The sequence below is a fragment of the Gobio gobio genome (genome assembly GCF_949357685.1).
Source record: "Gobio gobio genome assembly, chromosome: 5".
In the NCBI taxonomy this organism is placed as follows: Eukaryota; Metazoa; Chordata; class Actinopteri; order Cypriniformes; family Gobionidae; genus Gobio; species Gobio gobio.
In genome coordinates, this window is record NC_137101.1 from 58076572 (window position 1) to 58094643 (window position 18072).

At 35.9% G+C, this 18072-nt stretch overlaps 2 protein-coding genes across 3 annotated transcripts; both read left to right on the forward strand.

Moving 5' to 3' along the window:
- The first annotated feature begins 488 nt into the window (after positions 1-488).
- LOC307126642 (uncharacterized protein) lies at positions 489-4932 on the forward strand. Its single transcript, XM_079817271.1, has 4 exons — positions 489-503; positions 976-988; positions 2232-2716; positions 2819-4932. Exons 2-4 carry the CDS (start codon positions 981-983, stop codon positions 3328-3330), a joined length of 1005 nt encoding a protein of 334 aa, XP_079673397.1. The 5' UTR covers positions 489-503; positions 976-980; the 3' UTR covers positions 3331-4932.
- Positions 4933-10459: 5527 nt separating this feature from the next.
- Positions 10460-17141, forward strand: LOC307127067 (uncharacterized protein). Of its 2 annotated transcripts, none has more exons than XM_079818044.1 (3): positions 10460-10514; positions 13623-15687; positions 15997-17141. In XM_079818044.1, the coding sequence occupies exon 2, from the start codon at positions 13636-13638 to the stop codon at positions 15646-15648; it is 2013 nt and encodes a 670-aa protein (XP_079674170.1). In that variant the 5' UTR covers positions 10460-10514; positions 13623-13635; the 3' UTR covers positions 15649-15687; positions 15997-17141. The 2 variants fall into 2 exon arrangements, with proteins under 2 accessions (XP_079674170.1, XP_079674171.1); XM_079818045.1 differs by having other exon boundaries at positions 10471-10514; positions 13620-15687.
- The last annotated feature ends 931 nt before the right edge of the window (positions 17142-18072 follow it).

Below are 18072 nucleotides of genomic sequence, written 5' to 3' on the forward strand. Positions count from 1 at the left end.
GTAATGCCTGTGGGTCTGCCCTAACTCCCGCTTTATGAAATCCTTTTAGGTATGAAATCATTTAAAAATACTTTATTAATGACACTTTTTTTCTTTCTTTCTTTTTTAATAATTGTGTAAATTGTGGTTTGTTTACAAGAACTTTATGTCAGATCCTCACTTTAAAACTATATATATATATATATATATATATATATATATATATATATATATATATATATATATATACTGTATATATAATCTGTCTAAAATGTGACCATTTGAAACTTTAAAATGTAATATTTCCTTTGTCACTTCTTAGGGCACCACATGCACCAGGACTACCACAGTCACACCCATTTGATGCCCCATGTGGCCAATTAGAAGCAGGGGAGGGGCTTTACAAATAACAGTACACAAACTACAAGTTTTCCAGCCAATAAAAGCTGAAGCATTCCTTCATTTCACCATTCAACATTAATAGATCTTGTGGCCTGAAGAAACTACTCTCACTTTTGGACAAGGTAAGGCAGCTGAATTTAGGATCATTTGATCAAATTTGCTATCAATGGTAGTCAAATTAATTCTGCTTTAAACATCTCAGACATCTTTTTTAAATATGTATTTATTTTATTTTAAGTGACTACATGTTAAATGTTACAATGCAAAAATGTACCTAATTGTAATTCTAAAATGTATTTATTTACTTTTCAATTTTCAAATTGATTTTTCAAAAAATATATACCAAACTGGGGGAAAATGTAAACCTTTAAGTATTTTATCTGATTTTGTAAATTATCATATTTTAGGAGTCAAAGGTATTATTTAAATCAAAGTATCAAGTGAATACATTTTAATGTGTTGTTTCCAGAAGTTATTTAAATAAAATTGTGTTTTAAATTATCCTCGTGCTTGTGTGTTTAACATGTTACAATTATAAAATAATACTAATTATACTAATTATAAAATGTGGATCTCTTTTTTTGTGTGTAACAGGGACAATGAGCAGGTATGTCTTTTCCCACCTGCACATATTATAATATTTGTTATTTAACCCTCTGGGGTTCTTCATTTATGGGTCACATTTATGGGATTACGTTTAAAAAAGATTTGTGTAAAATCAATGAAATATATTTTTGTTCAATAATATTTTTTATTTTCTTTTTTGGTGTTTTGAGAGAATTTTATGATTTATAATTAATATTTATGCAATAATTATGCCCCATTTTTTCCCATTGAATATAATAAAAAAATAATAATAAAAAAAAAATATATATATATATATATATATATATATATTTTTTTTTTTTTAATTATTATTTTTTTTTATCACGCAATAGCACATTTTTACCACTATAGTGGATCTTACGTTTTATAAAAAAAATGTAAAATCGTAGCTTCATCGGAATGGACCGAAACTTGGTGACTTTATTGGTACTTGGTATATGAAGACCCAAAAAAATTGGGGACAGGATTTGAAAAGTCTAAGTGGTCGTAAAAAAAATAGTCACACTCAGGACCTTCGGATCAAAAAATGACCCCCATAGGAAATTAATGGGAAATTAGTTTGTTTGTGCATACAATCTACAAATCAGCCAGGATGCAGAAAAAAAGGACTCAACAGTGAAGGGGTGAATCTCCAGAACATCAAGAGTGCAAAACGGACAAAAAAAACTCACACACACACAAAAACACAATTAGCTTTTGGAATGGCACGCGTTAATTTGTGTGTGCGTGTGTTTTTGTGTGTATAAGTGTGTGTGTGTGTGTGTGTGTGTGTGTGTGTGAGTTTTTTTTGTTTGTTTCACTCTTGATGTTTTAGAGATTCACCCCTTCACTGTTGAGTCCCTTTTTCTGCATCCTGGCTGATTTGTAGATTGTATGCACAAACAAACTCTTTATTTTCATATTTTCGAGTCATTTCTGACTCGAAGGTCCAGAGTGTCACTATTTTTTTTACGACCACTTAGACTTTTCAAATCCTGTCCCCAATTTTTTTGGGTGTTCATATACCAAGTACCAATAAAGTCACCAAGTTTCGGACCATTCCGATGAAGCTACGATTTTTAACATTTTGTATTTAAAAGAATTTGGGTCAGAAATGACCGAAGAGCCTCAGAGGGTTAAAGTAAAAAGTGTGAAAGTTTTTTTTTTCTTTTCAAACAAGACAATGAAAAGTATTCTACTGTTTATACCATTAAAATGTGTTTTAAAAGTGTTCTTTCATATTTTTTCCCTTCCAATATCTGCAGTGTTTATGATTTGCAGTCTATGGAGGCAGTTTCTAGGCCTCTAAATCAGGGAATTCTCCATCTCTGTAACATCTGTGAGTGCCTCAATAATGTGTACGTCAATCCCACGACTGGCTTGAGCTCCAACTTCAACCAAATGAGGAAAAATATTGAGGATGCTGCGATGTGCCTGTCTATAGCCGACAGAAAGATTCAAGACAAACTGAGATATTTGGATGAAAACATGGAGCGTCTTTTTGCAAACAAACAAAATCTTGAGCAGCAGAAACAAGAAAACAGCAAGACTTTAGATAGATTACACACAGAGAAAAAGTCTGCTGAAGAAATGCTACGGTATTCCAGAGAAGCTTTATCACAGGCTGAAAAAAACTTAGAAACTGCTTATTATGCCCTGAAATCTGCACACGATAGGAGGAAACAAGCTGAAGATCTAACAATTGCAGGGGGGGTACTGATTGGAATACCAATCTTGGGCTGGATTGCTGGTAAGAAATTCATTTTAGCATCCTTCTGCTATGCATTTACAAAACTGTGACTGATGTATTGGAGAAACCTTTGGTTAGATACGATTTCTTGTTTCCATCTAGGTTCAGTAATGCTGAGTCAGGGAGTGCCAGAATTAGACCGGGCCTCAGATGACATCAGAGCAGCTGAACGGGAGCAACAAAAGTTTCACTCTCAGATGAAGGAGAAAACCCAAAAAATATATGAATACGATTCACAGATCTATGGTAAACAAGATGAAATTAATTATACCATTGCAGCATTGAGTAGGATTGAGGGGGATATTAAGAGAGTTCAAAAGACTCTAGAGATCACAGCATATATTCAGGAAAAGGTCAGGAGCACTGTGAACCTTGTGAGTGTTCTTAGTGGAAGAGTCGGTGTACTGGAGAAGCAAACTCGACGTTTCGCCAACTGGCGGGCTGTGGTGAACATCATGGAAGATGTGACAAAGGCCGTAATTGATGTTGCTGAGAATCGGCTCCTCAATGGTGATCGTAATTCAGCCTTAATCAGTGCTTTGAGGAAGAATGTTGAAGGACTAGTGGCTATATGCAACTCGCCCAGTAATTCTGAATATGACGACTATTCTTAAGTAAAATAAATTTGGACCCTGTGTCAATTTGACACATTGATTTAGTTAGGGCAACCACACCTATTAAGCTCAAGTACCCATTAAGCAAACTACCATCTTCGAGCTCAGATTATAAAAAGAAAAAAACAATTCATCATCCTACTTGATGTCTTAACCAATTGATGTGTTTGTTACTATATACCTTCTTTAATCTCAAGCCAATCAGACCATTGCACACTGAGATATGAGTATCCATGTGTTGTGTTCACGCTGTCTGGCGGCCATTTTGAAAGCCGTCTGAAAACTTTCACCAGAAGATGAGCTCCTTAAATCTGCATTGTAGATGATAAGTATAACTTCTTACTGCAAGATTAAGAGATTCATGTTTAGACTTTTGCATATTATACATCCTGGAATCTGGATGTGGGAAATAATTACAGTTCGATGAGTTCGATCCAAAAGAACATAGTTAGCTTACTAGCTGTATAAGATTGTGTGCTTCACTAATATTTTACTTCACAGGCATTGCTGGCTTGTATTTTTAAATCCATTATATTATACATTTATAGTTTATTGATGTTTTGTGGTTTTACTCTGCTGTATTTTTTTAAAGGCTTCATATTATTGTAAGGTGAGCTTAAAGGGAACAAATCACAGCTTCAGTGTGACATCAATAAGGAAGAGTATAATTCAGTAGATATTTTCAATAATAGCTGTTCATATTAAAATATGTATGAACTTAATACATGACCTAGATTATTTATTTAGCAAAATTGTCCTTTTAAATTTAATTTAATAATATTTATTAATTTAAAAACAGTTGCTGTTCCAATTAAGCTCAGTGTGCTCCCTTTAAGCTCATTCACATCAACGTCTATGTAAATACTTCATAAACAGACTTTAAATATTAACTCATGGTTGTCACTTTAAGTTCATCTTTATAAAATTACTAATAACAGCAGCCTTAAGATGACAAAATCTAGACAGAACAATAGTTTATGCCCAAAGATGAAAGAGGCACGTCGTCTGTACAAGGAAAGGTGCCATCAGAAACCTGTCATATCTGCGAATAAGAGAATATAAATAAGTTGACATCCATTAAATAAGAGGCTTCATAATGAGACTAGTTGCTGTGTTCATCCCCATGGATGAAATGTTTTATTTGTTTGTTTTGTTATTTGATTTTTGAACGTGTGTTACTTGGACTAGTGGACTAGTCCAGATGTTGAAATGTGTTTGCATGTGAATTCACTGCGAAACTTCACCCTTGTTGCTTGATTTTAGTGTTGTGTTTTATTGAGATTGTAATAATATACTTTAAAGGTGAATGCACATTAAGTGTAATTGATTTCAAATGTATCACAAGTTGAAATAAAATGCAATAAGTTGCCATTAAGAGTGCTTTTTATATTACAACTTTATATCTACTTTCATAATTGCTTTAAAATTGAATTAAAGTGCACTGCTCAATGTACTGACAAAGCAATTCATGTAAACTAAAATATACTTTAATGCCAGTTAAAAATACACTGAAGTGTGAATTCTTCAACGCACTTAATACATATTACATGTAATTGATTTCAAGTGTATTATATATTAAGTTCAAATAAATGCAATTATTTGAAATTTAGAGTGATTTTTGAGACAACTTAAGTGGGACTTTAATGCAACTTTATATAAGTAAGTTACAAATAGCAACTTAAAGGGTTAGTTCACCCAGAAATGAAAATTCTGTCATTAACGACGTCCCCTCATGTCGTTGGACACCCGTCAGATCTCCGTTCATCTTCAGACACAGATGAAGATATTTTAGTTGAAATCCGATGGGTCAGAAAGGCCTCCATTGGCACAATGCACTGTACACTCTCATTACTTCATCACTTTTAATCTACAATTTACTACTTGTGCACCACCAGTCCCTCTACCAGTTACTTTCAGACGAAACCTGCACTCACTTTCTCTTTATCATCTGTCCTCTGTTGTGTCACAATACACACACTTCTCATCTATGGATGTTAATACTGCAACAGACACTTTATGTTCCACTTTAACTTCTTGTCTAGATAGTATCTATGTTCTAGGCCAGCACAAGCTACTCCCTCTAACCCTTGGCTATCTGATGTTCTTCGTGAACACCGGAGCAGGCACGTGCGGGGGGGGGCTTTGGGTGCTCGAGCCCCTGCCCTATTTCAAAATGAATCAAAAGTGCCCCTCTCAGACAAATATCAATGATAATATCGTGGTCAATAAAACTAAATAAATGTGATTATTATAACATGACAATGTATACAATAGTAATGGACGGCTCAAAAGTCGGACAATTTCTGTTGAGGCGTTGCTATAACGCGTTGCTATGGGTTGCGTGCGTTTTGATTGACAGCTGATTTTCCACTGTTCGGAAGCGGCTCTCGAGCCAAATATGGTCCTTTCAGAGAGTGTGTGGCCTTACGGGGAAAAAGTAAACCAATATTTTTTTTTTCATCCATAATCAGAGCTAATGTGTTGATTTAATTACACATCTATATATTATATATTTTAAAGTATTACACAATCACCAATGCCCCTTTGTTAGTGTATAATACACCAACCAATCGTGATCTGGCAAAGCAAGTTCAAATTCCATTGGGCGATGTGAAGCGGTAATTTTCTGTTCTTATTCATAAATCGGTTAAAAATGACATGGACAGACGAACTAACGTTTGTGGAACGATTTCCTGTGGTTTGTCTCATTTTATTAATTGCATCACTGACAAAATGGATTTTAACTGACAACAAACAAATCCCTGCACAAAACCATGCAGCAGCAAAAGTCGCATTAATGGTAAGTAGTGTTAAATTCACTTGTATTTATGTAGCCTATATTGATACACCGTTTACTATTTCATGAAACTATCAAAGTTAACAAAACCCAAGTGCCACCGGCTCCTACAGGCCTTTATGTGAAGTGTAGGCTGGCGAAATGGTTACGTGAAAGGACTTTATTATATTAACGTTAACATTTTTGAATATTATGCTGCATTATGAAAGAAGTCTCTTATGTTCTTCAAGCCTGCATTTATTTGATAAAAAAACAGCAATATTGTGAAATAAATTAAAATAATGGTTTTCTATTTTAAAATAATTTAAAATATAATTTATTTTTGTGATCACAGCTGGATTTTCAGCATAGTGTCACATGATCATTCAGAAATCATTCTAATATGAGGATTTAATGTCAATGATGGAAACTGTGATACTTTTTTCAAGATTGTTGGATTAATAAAAAGTTAAAAAGAACATAATGTAATAATATTTCACAATAATAGGCTACAGTTTTTTCTGTATTTTTGATTAAATAAATTTAGGCTTGATGAGCATAAGGATATATATATATATATATATATATATATATATATATATATATATATATATATATATATATATATATATATATATATATATATATATATATATATATATATATATATATATATATATATATATATATATATATATATATATATATATATATATATTGCCCCTTTTTTACATTTGAGCCCCTGCCCCTGAAGAACTCTCTGCACGGCCCTGCACCGGACCAAACTCAGGGCATCAAAGAGAAAATCAAACAGCCCGTCTGACCTGAGTATGTATCAATCTCTGCTCTCAACCTTCTCAGATGAAGTCCATGCGGCTAAATCTTCATATTTCCACACCAAAATTACATTGTGTTGACAATTTTAGTACATTGTTCTCCTCAATTTGTCCGCTCTCTGTATCTTTCTCTCTCAACGACACACCCCGAATTAGTTTTCAATATTTAAAAAAACAACACCAGGAACTATTTTTAGGAACTCAAATTATTACAATTACATTACAATTGGGACAATCTTTGTTTTTGTTTTTTTAATGTTAACATTTCAATTGTTGTTTTTCCCCACTTCACTTTAGATGCTGGCACAAAAAGCGACCAGGCCGGAGCATCCGAAGTGGAAACTCCTGTTAAATTATGGCTCCATAATGCAAGAGACCGGGATGGGGGAAGGAGCAGAAGAACCAGAAGACTGGAGATCAGGGGCACGTTCAAAGCTCAAACCGGTGCGCAACGTTTTGCTACGGTTTCCGGTTGAACGACATGTTTCCTGGAAACGGTGTGCAACGGTGTGCAACAGGTTTGAGATGCGTTTGATCTCGTTTGGTGGGTGTGTCAAAAATGTCAGCCCAATCAGCGGCAAAATGTATATAAACCACGCGGTGGAAGTTGTTTAATGATTAATGACATGATTGTCGTAAGAGTTTTATAGTAATATATATATATATATATATATATATATATATATATATATATATATATATATATATAATCAACATGATGATGCATTTATTTATATATTTAGCTTAATTGCAAGGCAAGTTTATTTATATACCAAATTTCATATAAGTGCTTGACATAAAGTGAGAAAGAAAATACAAGCTATTAAAAAAGTAAGAACTAGAAATAAAATGATTTAAATTAGAATTGATTACCGGGAGATAAAAAAGTTAAATAAATGTGATTGGGGTGTTGTCATTTATTCTGGATGGCAAGGGAAGTGATTGCGTGTATTTTGCAGTATTAAACCCGTATTTATATCGATTTTATCAGGCTCCGAAAATTCCTCAAAAAGAACACAAAGAATGGCCTTCTCGGCTGCCATAGTTACAACTCTTGCGTCAACAGAACTGGGTGTTCAACGCAGCACCGTTACCGTTTAAAAAACGTTTTGCAACGTTTTGTCGGGGCTGAACGCAGCCCTGGCAAAGATCCCCTGGTATCCGAGGGGATTGATTGATTTATTTTATGAGAGGATTCAAAATCCACTTAATGTGTTGAGATGTGGTTATAATTGGAAACATTTTATGAATAGTAAGATTTTTTTTATATATATTTCCCTCTTTAATGTATTTTTATCAAATAAATGCATCCTTGATGAGCAGAAGGGACTTCTTTCAAAAGCATTTTTAAAATCTTATTGACCCTAAACTTTTGAATGGTAATATATTGTATCTTGAATTTGTTTACATGACTGTGAATAAATTAAATGAATTGAAACTTGATTTATAATTTATTTCTTCTACTTTCAACACGTGAATTGATTGTGTATTGTGGCAAATGCAAAGTAGAACCAAACTAATCTTGTTGTTTAAGGCCACAGTGTGGGCCCACAAATGACCCCAACGGGGGCCCACTCTGCTTTCACGCTGGTATCTGTGCTCACAGTTGGGCGTGCCCGTAATGGCCCCGTACGGGCCCCAAAGGAGCATGTTTGCTGCCACGTGAGTTCACTGATGTTGTTGTCATGGCTGTGTACATTCCATGTGTAAAAAGCACAGCAGCGACTGTAGCCTGACTCAGCAACTTTATAAATGTTATGTAGAGAGTATAAACCCATGACATCTTGATGTGGTTTAAAGCTGCACTATGGCTGATAAAAAGGCTCTGGAGAGAATCAGCAGAGATCATTATAAGGACACAGCTACCCTCACTGACTGACATATACAGAGTCAGATGTGTGTGTCGAGCAGCACGTATAATTCAGACTCACACCTCCAGACTTACAAACAGTTTTTACCCAAGTGCTATGAAAAAACTTAACTCATAATTGTTCACGGGACTTTGAATACATAATACTGTGCAATATATCTTACATGGGACAGTGCAATACACTATACACAGGACTATTTATAGATTGGATCGTATAAAACATATTACACATTACACAAGGGATTGCACAATATTTCTAGTGCTATTTATTCTTGCTGCTATGTGGGATATTCTTGTTGTGCTTTGTGTTTTGCTTATGTGTGTTACCACAGGAGTTGCACTTGAAATTGTATTTTAAATGTGCTACCGTTTAACTAGATTTAAAATAATTACTTGGGAGACATTTTCCCAATGTTGAATGCGTGTGTTTTCATGGCCATTAAAATAAATCAAATGTAACAACAGTTTTTGTTTAAACTTCACATGGTTTATTTAATCAATCGTTTTTAATTACTTAAAAATTATACTCAACCGATACAAAATGATACTTTAACTTTAAATAAACTACAACGTCAGGATATTAAATAATGTATTTTTAAAATATATAGTATACCAAAAATATATTTTAAAGTAATATTCAAATAAATGCACTTTAAAAGAGAACACATAACTTGCATTTTAAGTATATTTTCAGAAAATATACTAAAATATAAAATTTCCTTTTAAAATGTGTTAAAAGTTGTATTGGGAAAGTATGATGCTAATATACTTTTTATATATTTAAAGATGGTACAATTTTTGGTTAGTATATTTGCAATATTTTATTGAAAAGTGAATATATTTGAACTTTCCTGGTGAGTCGATGGCCGAAACCCCACCCGTCCACATATATTTATCCTGGTCCAGTGTCTACGCTATTTCTCTCAAAAAGTTATGAGCGAGTCTTTAATTTCGTTTAAACTAGAGTTTCAGGCCACTTTTAATCCCCTCTGCTCTACTGAAGCGCATGGGAAACAAACACCAAAAGCCCATGTGATAGAACGGGAGAATAGCTGGACGGGACCCGGCACAGGCCCCAGGGCCCTATGTGTTCATAATCCGGGCCTGGCTCTGCCCATGTGAATAATGTTCTGTTTGTAAGTTTTTCTTCTACAACTGTGGGCACATTAATCTAAACATAAAAACAGCTGAAGTCATTTCAGAACAGAACTGTAGAGTAATGAATAAGTCGTTTAAATAAAGAGAAACTTTAAATATGGCAACAGGCCGTTTTTCAGAGGAATCAAAAGAGTTAATATACTCAACAAACAAACAAAACAGTGGATATATAATTGTTAAACTGTGCCTAGTCATAAGTTTGATTGCAGAATGTTTGCTTAAGAAGTTTAGTATGTATGGATTTGTTTATCTGGATTTTCTTGATGAAACTGAAGTTGAGGCTGGTTTTGAGCATTAAACTCCCAGGCTGAGAAAAGTAGAATTTTGTCGCCATCTACAAACAGATTTAATTGAATCTGTGAGCAATAATAACAGCATTAAGACAGATTAATATGAGTCAGCATTCTAGTCACTCCTCCCCAAGTCCTTATCTTCCAGCTCCGCCCCTTTCCGATGGCAATAAAAACAGAAGCACGCGTTCATTTCACCATTCTACCAGATCTTAACCCAAGACTTGACCAAACTCTTCTCACTCTCCAACAAGGTAAGGCTCTTGCAATTTAAATGACTTATTATATTAACAAGTAAAACTGCACCAAATTACGTTTTTTTATTCATTAGCTACATTTGAAACTTAACAATCTCTGTTTATGTTACCAAATGCTTTAATGAGACTGAAATTCGTTTTTTTGTAACTGTAACACATTGTCAAAAGCAAAGATTGAGAACCCTAATTTTGTTTTAATACTATAATAACAGGGTAATAACAGGGTGTTTTGCCTGTTTTTAATAAAGAAATCAGGGCCAGAGTGGGGCCTATTTACAGCCAGGGAGGTTATTGCCCAAAACCAGCCCACAATCCCCCTTTTTTATTCATATGATTCAACAAGAACATAGAGAGAAACAAATGACTTCCTAAGCAAACATATTCTGCAATCAAATGTATCAATAGGCATAGATGAAAAATATAAGACTTAAAAATGTAAAAGTTAAAATGAATATTAGACATCAGTCGTAACGTCTCCGAACTGGAATTGCCTCCCATAATTTAAATAGCTAACTCAGTTAGTTTTAGGTTTGATATCTATTGCCTGTCCGCCTAGGCTGCTTTAGGGAGCGTCTGCAAATTCAAATTCACCACAGTGCAAAACGAAAGAGGACTCTCATTCAGTCCTCAGTTTAATCCTCTGAACATTGTGAACGGGTGTTCTGCTGGACTTTTGTTAGTATTGGTGTGACCGGTCTGAATTTTGCGCAGGGTTGCACATAACGTTAATTCTACTAATTCCCGCAGATTTTGCGCTCGCATCTGAAGCGCACACACACACATACCCGTAATAAAGCCGCCACTGACATACAAGTGCAAAAATTAGCTCCTTTTTCCAGCTTATTAATGGTCAAATACACTCAAAAATGTCTCAATGCCCATCTTGGTGAGTTTTAACGTAAACACAGTTGTAACCAGCTCACAGGAACAGTGTTTGGATATGCGTGCGTCAGGTCTTAAAGGGACAGAAGTTATTTATTATTCAAACTACAAAAAGACAAACGATCACTTACGAGCACACATATTCTGAATGCCTTCAGCAGAATTCAAATGAGCCATTTTAATCTAGATTAACCTAGATGAATCCCGGTCTGTTCATGTCTACCCTTACACATACAATCCCCAAAGGGCACACACTGAGTGCTTCATGCCCTTTCTAAAAATCCATGTTTATGGTAAGTCACGCACTGAACGCTTCATGCATGGTTCCTCACCTTGGGGTCCCACTCTAGGTGCTAGTTGCCATCACAACACGCGTTCCTGTAACTCAAACAATAGAGCGTGGTGCTAACAATGGTCATGGGATTGATTCCCAGGGAAAGCAAGAATTGACAAAATGTACATGTGTACCTTGCATACAATGTAAGTCACTTAGGATAAAAAGGCGCCTGCCAAATGCATAAATGTAAATGTAAAATGCTTACAACAGACACCTCCCTGTCAGGCAGGGTAGCAGTCTTAGGTGGCCATCCAGTCCAAGGGATCTGGGGAGGCATCAAATTGATGGCTGTATTTCTGGCCCTGAAATACTTCCTCCAGTAGTTAAGGGGCTATCATGTCCTAGTGCAGGTTGACAATACTATGGCCTAGGAAAATCGCCAGGTGGACTGTGTTCATGCTGTCTAACAGGCTAGTGCTGCAGACTCTGCTTTAGGGTCAGGTCAAGTTCCTGTCCCTTAGGGCGATTTTCACCCCTGGAATGTTTTTTTATTATAAAGTTGAGGTGACTTCTTCACCTTTTCAGCAACAACACAATGTCCCCTCTGCTTCTCTCTAAATCACCATCCTCCTAGGAGTCCTGGCCAAGGTACATCATCAAGGGTTCTTGTCTCTTAGTAATATAGCGCCTTGTTGGCTGAACAGAGTTTGGTTCTCGGAAATAATATTTCTCCTCGACAGCTCATACTGGGCAATACCAATGCACTCAGAAATAAAGAGCTGACTATCATCAGCATGAGAGTGAAAACTAAAGCCATGCTTCCTAATGATATCTCCCAAGGGTAGCAGGTACAGGGTGAAAAGCAACAGTCCTAGCTTTCTCCCCTCCCAATTAGGCTAATAATGTAATTATAACAAAAACACAAATGTTTGATCAAGGGCCGGGCCGGGTCGGGTCAAGTTCAAGCTTGGCCAGAGAATCTAAACTCTATTTTAGAAGAGCCATTTTCTCAGGAAGACACTGGAGATAATTGGATGCGTGTGTGGCCTGCTCAGTCATGGTGGGAGATGTGCAAACTGGAGAGTAGGACATCAGTCCATTCTCCTCTTCACATTCCTCCTTAACAGTGCAAGACATTTCCTCCTCAACTGTCTGTTATAAAAGGGGAAATAAAAAAAATAAAAAATGCTAGCTTCATTCCCTTGAATTAAGACCATTGCACAGTTGGGAGGAGTGGTCAGCTGAATCAAAAACACTGTTCTGGCAACCATTACAGATCCACACGGAGACGCATTTAGCTGTATACGTTGAAAATTTGTATCGTTTCTGCGTTTCGTCCACACAGATCCGGCATTTTGGGAGCCTGAAACCGGGTCCCAGAGTGGATAAATTTGAAAGGACACCCTTGAGTTTTCGTGTGTACAGCCAATACGTATATTCTGTGAAACGGTGATGTCATCACGGTCTCGCACATGCTCCAACTCTTCTTCTCCATTTTTAGCGCATCTCTGTAGCAGAATTACAGCGCCACATACTGGTCTAGCATGTAAACTACATCGTTTTGAGTCAGTATCAGTGGTTTTCGTGTGTATGCAGATATTTCTGGAGACGAGGGAAAAAAATAATGTATAGGGAAAGCTCTGGCTTTGTGCGGATGTGGCCTTAGTGTGGGGGAAATATTTACTAATAGCACTTTTCCAAATGTGGTTCCTTAGCGGTCTGTTGTATGTACACAGTGCTGGCACAGGTTATGAGTTTTTGCCTAGATTAACAGCAGTTATGTGAATTAATAGGAGCTCATAACTAGTGTGTCTGTTCAGAATGTTGATCCTCTCTCTCTCATCTATTTAAGTCTATATATAGTAAAAAAAAAAGTGATGAATGCTGAAAATTGTTCAATACAAGCTACAAAGTGAGATTCCAAATTTATTCTTTGTTTTAAGCAGGAACAGGAACGTCATGGATTCTGAAATCTCAAAATCTATTCAAGGTCTTACTACTGCTGAAGACATGAAGAACCACACCAAAATTGTAATGCAGCCCTATGCCAACTGGGAAGAGTATCTGACTCCAGCACCTCTATCTATAGCCCTCCTGGGAGAGCTGGTGTTCATCTCGTCCGCAACAGATTTCTCTGTCAATAAAAATCCACCCAAAGATGGCTATAAATTCATCAGATACCCTGAATCCTTTCGCGCCTGCCTTATGCAAGTGTGTAACTCTGGTTGGTGGGCATTTCTTGTGGCCCATAAGAGCATGGATCAGATTCGCCTCCATACCTCCCAAGTTCCAGATTACATGAAGGCAGCTGTGAGGATTCTGTTCCAAGATGATAATGAAGTTGTTAACGCACATCTTCCTGATCAGCTGAACAATATCACCGTTGTTGCTGAAGAATGTGTTAAGTTGTCTGAGGGCGCTGTAAAGCATTTCACCGATGTGATCAATATCATCCAAGAGCTGCTTGAAGCGTGTATCAATGCACAGAGCTTTTATGGGGAGGAGCTGGAAGCAATGAATAAAAAAATAGAAGAGAGCAAACTGAGGATGCAGTCAGCACTAGAATCCAAGAAAATATTTGAGAAGACAATGAGTGCCATGGAGAAGCAAATGGATCGGGCTCATGTGGACTACAAGAAAGCCATGGATTCTCTCCCCAGTGGATGGGAAATGGTTGGAATGGATGTTGTGAGTGGGTTAACACAGTCCATTACAGGCCTTCTTAATGGATTGGCAACTGCTATTTCTCAACCAGCGCTATTTTCAGGAAAAATTAAAATGATAGATGCAATAAATGTATTTAGTAAATCAGCTACGATTCTAAATTGTGTACAGACGTTCCATAATTTTATGAATGTGAAGAGTGAGGTGAACGACATTGACTGGACAAACCTATACGATCAGAAGAATAAAACCACAAAGACGGATTTCGTAGCAAAACAGTTTGAAGGACTCAATGAAATTTTTAAAGAAACCCCTGACAGTGACGCAAAGACACAAGCACAGGAGATGTGCAATAAGGGCTTGGAAATATGCACTGAGCTTGCAAAATATGCACCAGAAGGCAAACTGGACAAAGACAAAAGCACTCAGATAATACAAATGGTCTCGAACCTGACTAAGTCTGCTCGTAGTTTTGATAGCAAAAGCAAAGAAGTCACAAATTCTCCAGCCATTTCTCAAAAACCACCAATGATGTTTAAAGAAGAACAAAAGTTAGAGAGACCGACTGCTTCCCAGAGGGCTTCAGGTAAAGCCAGATTTGCCATAGAGCAGACCCGAGCTCAGCTGGACAAGACAAGAGATGACTATAATAAGTGTATGGAGAACCTAGAGAAGAACCGGAAGGAACTGACTGATATCCTGGTCACTATGAGAAATTGTGAACTGAAAGAGATTGACTTCAAAACTACCATAGCGATTCTGACCAAAGGATTGGATGCCATGGGGAGAGTGAAGGAGCAGTGGGAGAAGATGGTCCTCTTCTTTCAGATGATATCCAACACTGTGAAAATCAGCCTGAGCACAACTCTCAAAAACTTTGTCTCAGCATCTGAGAAAACACAACTCCGCTCCTACAACGCAAAGCTCTTCTCAAAAGATGTGCTGTACCTTCAAGTTTTCCAAGCCAGTAACCTTGCTAATCTGGTCAATATGATCTCTGGAACATACACAGATATTTCCAACAAGTACCTGATGGACCGTGTCAGTTCACTGGGAAAACTGGTGGCCATGGATAAAACTAAACCAGAATTTGAGACTGAGCGAAAACAGCTCCAGAACAGCTGTGATGAGGCACAGAGTGAGATCCTAAAGCTTGTCCTGAAGAATAAACAGGAGTATGAACAGAAGAGCACTGCAAGACTAGAAAGGATCGATCGCGAATTGCTTGCCATTCTACCAACTGCTCCCCCCGAAGAAATCAAGAGTATTCAAGAAGATGTTAAAGCTGGATTCAGTGAATACGTCTGAGGGAATGTGAAGAAATGTGTATTTTCTAGTTTTGCATTGGTAAGCACCAGATGATAATATACGATTCAAATTGAAGCTTTGTTTTTCTTTAACACAAAGTCATGATTGAATGTTTTAGACAATTACATTTTTAAGACTGTTAAAATTTAACTATTACTGTTTAAAAATGTGCCATTGTTTCTTTTGGATGGGAGAGTATTTTTAAAGATATTTCACAGACATTTCACTGTAGAAACACCATTAAATGAAATGTTATAATATTAAAAACATCCACCTGATATTCATTTGGCTTCAACATTGTCTGTGTGATAACTTTCAGGATTTCAATAACTGTATATTTCTTGTTAGAAAATACGAGACAAGACAAAAGCCTCTTCTTTCAAAAGCAACAACCATTATCGTCATCGATCAACATCTGCATTCAAGATTAATTGAGGAAAATTGGAGAGCATCTTTTTGAGTAAATGGGATTTAGTGTGATTTTACTTATGGTGTTTGCTTATTGATTTCTCTTTGGGTTTAACTATACTTCTGTTTACTTTTCTGTTTAAGAGTGTATTTCTATTTAGGCGTGTATGCAACTATTAATGGAGAGCACAATTATTACTTTAGTTCTGCTTTAAGTTTACTTATATTGTTTTCTTCTTGATCTTAATTACATATCATGAATTCTTCTGATTGCTAATTTTTGCTTTTTCCTAATAACTTGCCATGATTGAATACTAAACAAATCAATAACCATTTATTAACATTAGTTAACTATATTTGTTAACATGAACTAACAATGAAAATACCCCTGAAGCTTTTATTAGTTCATGTTCATTTCAACATTTACTAATATATTATTGAAATCAAAAGTTGTATGTTAGTATTATTTAATAGACTTGAGAAATAAGAATGAACAGTTGTGTTATTAACTGTTAATGTTATGAGCTAGTGTTAACAAAGATGAATAAATAATGTAACAAATGTATTGCTCATTGTTTTGAGCTATTTTTGAAAAAAGGGGCTCATTTTGAACAGTTGAGTTTTAAGGTTTTCGAATCCATTCAGCCGATCTCCGGGTCTGCCGGTAGCACTTTTAGCATAGCTTAGCATAGATCATTGAATCTGATTAGATCATTAGCATCTCACTCAAAAATGACCAAAGAGTTTCTATATTTTTCCTATTTAAAACTTGACACTTCTGTAGTTACATCGACAGACGGAAAATGAAAAGTTGTGATTTTCTAGACCGATATGGCTATATATGTAACTACAGAAGAGTCATTGGATTCAAAAACGGTAAAACTCAACTGTTTAACTCTAGGAGAGTTGGAAAATGAGCCTATTTTCAAAAATAGTGGCGTGTTCCTTTATTGTAAACATGTGTTACCAATAGGCTAAATCTTATCTAAAGTATCTCTGTTCTGATAACCTGTTGGTCAGAGTTTACTTTTAAGGTGTGTAGCAGTGATTGTTTTCAAAAAATTATGATAAATGTTGATTTTTATAACAAACTGCTTCTGAGTTTTTATTTTATTTATTAATCGATGTGCAACAAAATGCAATTTGGGGGAAAAAAAATTGGTTCTCTCATTGGGAGCCAATTCATATCCTTCACTTAAAGCAACCGTCTTACGGAGCAAATAGTGTAGTAGACTGAGTGGATAATAATCTGGGGGGGATCAGAATTCACAATTTTTCGTAAGATGGTTTATCCCGGTAATTAATGTACGATACAATATTTAGCACAAAGCACATTTAAAAACAACCAGGGCTGACCAAAGTGATGTATATAAAGTAATCAAACTAAAAGATAGAGAAGAAAAATGTACCAAACTTAATGAACACACAACAATAATAAAACAATAACTGAACCTGAGATCAAGAGGTATTGAAAGCCTGAGAGAACAAATAGGTCTTTAGAGCAGATTTAAAGGTGGAAATAGAGGGAGCTCATCTGATGTGAAGAGGTTAACTGTTCCAAAGTTTTGAGCGATTGGCGCGTTTTAAAAAAAAGTCTAGATCTAGGCATGATGAGTAGAATCGTTGAGTAAATCAACCAGCTAGTCACGACTGTTTCCCGAAACTGTATTGTTGTAAATCCACGTTGGTTAATGATATAATGAATCCATTTAAAGTTGAATTAATGGTAGATTTCTTGCTATAAATTATGAACATGGTATCTGAGGACTAATTAAAATTTTTCTCAGTTATTAGGGGCCAAGCACCGAAGGTGCGAAGGCACCTATTGAAACCGTTAGCGTTCCTATTCTTCTTCTTCTTCTGATCTTGAGTCTATGGCAGCCCATAGAACCGTTTGCGGGAAAGTTATGAAATTTGGCACACTCATAGAGGACAGTCTGAAGTGTCAGCATAGCAATTTGGAGTCTCTAACTAAATCCCTCTAGCGCTACCACCTAGAAACAAAATTATTTTTTC